This window comes from Debaryomyces fabryi (assembly GCF_001447935.2).
Source record: "Debaryomyces fabryi strain CBS 789 chromosome Unknown contig00284, whole genome shotgun sequence".
Taxonomy (NCBI): Eukaryota; Fungi; Ascomycota; class Pichiomycetes; order Serinales; family Debaryomycetaceae; genus Debaryomyces; species Debaryomyces fabryi.
The window spans coordinates 1,121-6,118 of record NW_015385710.1 but is presented as its reverse complement, the minus strand read 5'-3'; the positions used below and the strand labels follow the sequence as shown (position 1 = coordinate 6,118).

Below are 4,998 nucleotides of genomic sequence, written 5' to 3'. Positions count from 1 at the left end.
TATCAATATAGTTTGAATTTATTAAAGTTCTGTAACTGCGAAGATCCAAAGCTCATCAGTCATAAAAATGCATCGAGAAAGTTACTTCATATAGACCAAAAGACTTTCTTTGATCTTGCCAATAGTTAGTCTGACTGTTTTTGGTTTTTGCACGATTATTTTAATTCTATAGATTTTGCATCCACAGATATAATAATATACTTCTGTTTAAACTGTCTTCCACGTATAATACTTTATTTAGTCAAATGTCCAATTTTAAAGAGGCGACTACTGATCCGGATAAAGAGGTGTCTTCAGACAACAATATGTCTGAAGAATCAACCTTGGGTGATAACGAATCACTCACATCAAGTAATATTTTAAGGGTTTCTCATGACTTATCAAAATTATTTAATGCTAACGAATATTATGAAATTTTAACACTTATTCCTTCCCTAAATAAATATCTGAACTTACCCACTTCAGCTCGTATTATTATATCTCTCACATTATTCAAACTAGGAAGGGTGGGGCCTGCTTTGCGTGAATTGTCTATTACAATAGAGATTTCCACAAATCAGTCTGAAAAAGAGAAATTAATAAAGTATTTGGTCCAAATATTCAAAAAATTAGGCCTGTTGGAATTTGCTGTATATTCCTTTGAAGAACTTATTGATATGGCCAAATTGGATCTTCTTATCAGCAGTGAAAATGAAGCTAAAGTACCTCGAATTCAGGAACGAGTGAACAGATATGAATCTGAATTAAACAAATATCTAGACTGCTTTGGAAAAGGAGGGATGGAAATGTAAGTACATGTATGACACAAATGGATTAGATATCATATAATACTAACCTCATTGAGAATAAAAACCAAATTCACTCCAATACATGAGCAGGCCGAAGCATACATTAAATTTGATGGGAGATTAAATGATTTTTCTTTAGGAAGGTGCTGCATTGTTACTAAAAAGCTTGTGGATGAAGCAGTTGAAGGTTTAAATTTATGGAAATCAAATTCGAAAAACTTTCATACATCTGATCCATTACATAAGATTTTTACTGCTCTAAAATACTTGGGACCACTATATGTATTCGAAGAGTTGAAGAACAAAGAGGATATGATAAATGAGTTCATCAACTTTGAAATAGATCGACACCCAGAGATTGACTATTCTATTGACCCAAAAACACTTGCAAAACAATTGCATAGATGGAATTACAAAAGCTCTTCAAGAACTCTAATGTCACTATGCGGACTAATAATCAAACATCAAGTAGTTTTAGGATTTCTAAAGTACTTGAATGAGCAATATAAAGAGGCCACTAATATTTTTAAATGGATCCTAAATTTTTTCGCAGCCTTGAATAAAAAATTTAAATTCTTCACGAATAAAAATGAATACTTGTCGTCGGTTACTAAACGTGTGATCAGTATTCTATTCTGTCAATGCTATAATATAGGTGAATTGGATTGCAGCGAGCAAGAATTAGGTTGTATATTATCTACATTGGTTGCAATTGATGACATTAATATTACAACAGAATACCTGAGTGGTAGACTTAGTGCTTATTTCATTTCCTGTGGTTTCATATATGAGAGACTATCAGTAATAACTGGTACAAATGTAATGGTAGAGAATGACCAGCAAATAGTAATTACTACTTGCTATCGTTATGACAAATCATATTTGGGAGAACTGATAAGAAAATATTTAATTGCTGCAACTTTAAAAGCTCACGATGACCCTAGCTTTATAATTCTTTACGACAGATTTATATGGGGAATGTTATTATATGGCGGTATTCATTTGAAGACGTTCTGGTTCTTCGTACAGTTGAGAAATTACTTCATAATAGAATATGATTATGGTCCTTTGAATCTTTCAAAGGAGCAAAAATACAAAACTTTTGCAGACGATAATTTAATGCAAACCTATATCAATGGGTGGGAAGTAGTATACAAAATACACGCATTGTGGGACTCTTTGCATGAAGAAGAAAAGGAGAATGTTTGGGATATTAATAATGGAAATACATTTTTAATTCCTCAAATTTTTGATAACGTCGATAAACTAGTCCTTGTTGATCTGTTCTACGATGAAAACTCGTCATATAATGGAAAGCGGTTTGTATTTATCTCTGATTATCAAATCAAACATAAACTAAAGGGACACATCAAGCTTCCTGGAAACATAATTCAAGAACATCTTGAGTTTAGTAAAGAATTAATTTACTTATGGAGCGATTCGTTCATTAGATATCATGGGAAAATGCCAGATTTCATTTTGAAATTAGTAGAAGATTTCGAATGAATCTTCTCTACGGAATAAGTATATATCAGTTTATAAGGTAATAGTAACGACATAATAGATTCCTTCAAGACTGCAGATAGCATCTTCAAAGATCAATATGATTTCTCAAAAGATTACAAAGATAAAGTGATAAAACCTTTTCTTAAGATACCCCATAACAAATACAACTAATAATGCATATAGAAGATGAAGATATTGATATATTAGATCATAACAATATAATCCGAGAGCTCGATACTGACCTCGTTGAGATTTTTAGGAGAGGACAGTTCGCAGATTTGTTTGCGGATGTGCCCTTACAACGACAAAATGAAAGGTTAGAAAGGATAAATGAGTTGTTGACAGCTAGAAACATAGATGAATATTTTCAAAATAGAAGAAAACGTGAAGATTCTGGTCGTTATATCTCCTGTTTATGGATGTTTGGATTGCTTCCGTTTCCAATTTTTCACTTCCGCCGGCTTTGGAGAAGATTTGGTACAAATAATGTTCAAGAATCACTAGTTAGACTCGCAAAGATTGCAATTACAACCTTGATGAGAATAATCAGATTTGGTTTATTTATTATAGCATCCAGTGCTTATTTGCATAATATTTTGAGACACTTATTCATCTTCAGTAATTTACTTACTTTTTCAAACAATTTCTTACGGGACATAATCACCTTCATGTCCAGAAATAATTCAGGTCTTCTTGAAAGACATCAAACCATAGCTATGAAAGAGAAAGGTATTTTCTATTTTAAGGAGGACGCAGACTTTCAAGCATATTCCACTTGGGATATAATCACAACTGCTGCATATAATTGGGTTTCCAGCTTAATAAATATGAACTGTGTTTCTTACTTCAGTGATGAGAGACACTTTGAGTGTAGTATTAGCGAAGATTCTTTAATTTTCAAATTTTCCCGAATCATGGGGGACTTTTTCCCTTCAATTGGAGGTACAGAGTCGAATGTTTCATGGTCATTAACTATATCTACCGTTGTACTTTATTTATTCTATGCACTTGGTGGCGACCTAATTTGCCTCAATGTCCTCTTTTTCTTTTCAATTAATATGGGAAAGCGGGTTCTTCATTATAAAGATATATATGCCGGTTTAGGTAGCATAGTGTGGAATACTCTACATGGAAATATTATATAGTTATCTATATAAAATGCATATTTGAAGGTTTAAATTTTTCTGTATAGAGGAATTTCAAATTTTATTCTCTCCACAACTCACCCCTCGCATATTCTGATAAAGTGAAAAATAAGTGTTACCGTGGATTAATTTATAATAACAAAAGCAATATTTAAGATGAGTGTAACAATTCCTCAATCAATGAAAGCCATTGTACTTAGTGGGCCTTATGAAGTTGCTACTGTAACTAGGAAGAGCCCAAAAATTCAAGATCCAAAAGATGTTATCTTGAAGGTTAAATATTCCGGCCTATGTGGAACTGATTTGCATACCTACAGAGGACATATAAAGTTGGGATCAAAGGATCAAATTATAGGACATGAATTTTTGGGTACTATTGTATCCAAAGGTTCTGAAGTCTCCGATGTAGACTTTCAAATTGGAGATGATGTATTAAGTACATTCACTATTCAGTGTGGAGAATGTTGGTATTGCAAACATGGATATTCGGGGCAATGTGAAAAGACTAATACTTTCGGTAAAGTGGGTTTAGATGGAGGCCAAGCTGAGTATGTAAGAATCCCATATGCTAAGTCAACTTTAATCAAGAAACCAAAGGGCAATTCAGCCGAAGATGATGCTGTCTATGTAATGATGGCAGATATTTTTATTACTGGTTATTATGGAGTCAAGAAAATATTAAACCATTTGAAAAATGAGTCTGCTGATGGATACGTTAAACAAGATATTAAGGATATTACAATTTTGCAATTAGGTGTGGGGCCTGTTGGCTTGTGTGCCTTAAGGGTTCTTAAGCATTTCGGGTTTGAAAAAGTCGTTTGTGTTGACAGTGTCACGTCACGTTTAGAGGAGGCTAAACGGTTTGGTGCTTTTAAAACTATCAATTTTGAGACTGAAAAGGATGGTGTTACTAATTTCATCAAAAAATCAACTCATGATGTGGGGTTTGATGTTGTTTTAGAGGTCGTAGGTGCATCGTCTGCTTTAAGGACGGCTTATGATTCAGTCAGAGGAAATGGCTTTATATGTTCCATTGGAATGGCGCATGATCCGTTGCCATTTACCGGATTGGATTGTTACTTGAAAAATATCAATATTTCTTTCGGAAGATGCCATGCTTGGTCATTATTTCCTGAGGCCTTAGACTTATTTGAGGTTTTGAAACCAGATTTTACAAAATTTATTGACTGTAAATTAACGTTAGATGAATCCAAAAAAGCTTTCGATATGTTTGATAAACATGAAGTAAATAAAGTAGTCTTTGATCTAACTAAATAGATAGTCTATATTCAAATATAGAATATATAAAAAAAAAATGGACGAGTCCGGAGTCGAACCGGAGACCTCTCCCATGCTAAGGGAGCGCGCTACCAACTACGCCACACGCCCAAACTTTTGACATGTTAATGAATATAGTTATTTATAATCATGTTCTAGAAGTATACAATCGTAAAAATGTAAATATGGATACGATTCCCTATGAATCCTAGTGGAAAAAGAAGGTAATCAGGTCCTAAATAGTATTTAATTAGCTAAAAGTCGTCAACCCACAAATAAGA

General features: G+C 33.3%; 3 protein-coding genes across 3 annotated transcripts; all 3 read left to right on the top strand.

Annotated features, from left to right (window-relative positions):
* Nucleotides 1–245: 245 nt before the first annotated feature.
* On the top strand, nt 246–2,294 carry PRM9 (Prm9p; the record flags this gene model as incomplete). Its single annotated transcript, XM_015614624.1, has 2 exons — nt 246–787; nt 845–2,294. The coding sequence occupies 2 exons, from the start codon at nt 246–248 to the stop codon at nt 2,292–2,294; spliced, it is 1,992 nt and encodes a 663-aa protein (XP_015464550.1).
* A 173-nt stretch (nt 2,295–2,467) lies between these two features.
* AC631_05794 (uncharacterized protein) lies at nt 2,468–3,439 on the top strand (the record flags this gene model as incomplete). Its single annotated transcript, XM_015614623.1, has 1 exon — nt 2,468–3,439. One exon carries the CDS (start codon nt 2,468–2,470, stop codon nt 3,437–3,439), a length of 972 nt encoding a protein of 323 aa, XP_015464549.1.
* A 156-nt stretch (nt 3,440–3,595) lies between these two features.
* On the top strand, nt 3,596–4,717 carry AC631_05793 (uncharacterized protein; the record flags this gene model as incomplete). Its single annotated transcript, XM_015614622.1, has 1 exon — nt 3,596–4,717. One exon carries the CDS (start codon nt 3,596–3,598, stop codon nt 4,715–4,717), a length of 1,122 nt encoding a protein of 373 aa, XP_015464548.1.
* Between the last annotated feature and the right edge of the window lie 281 nt (nt 4,718–4,998).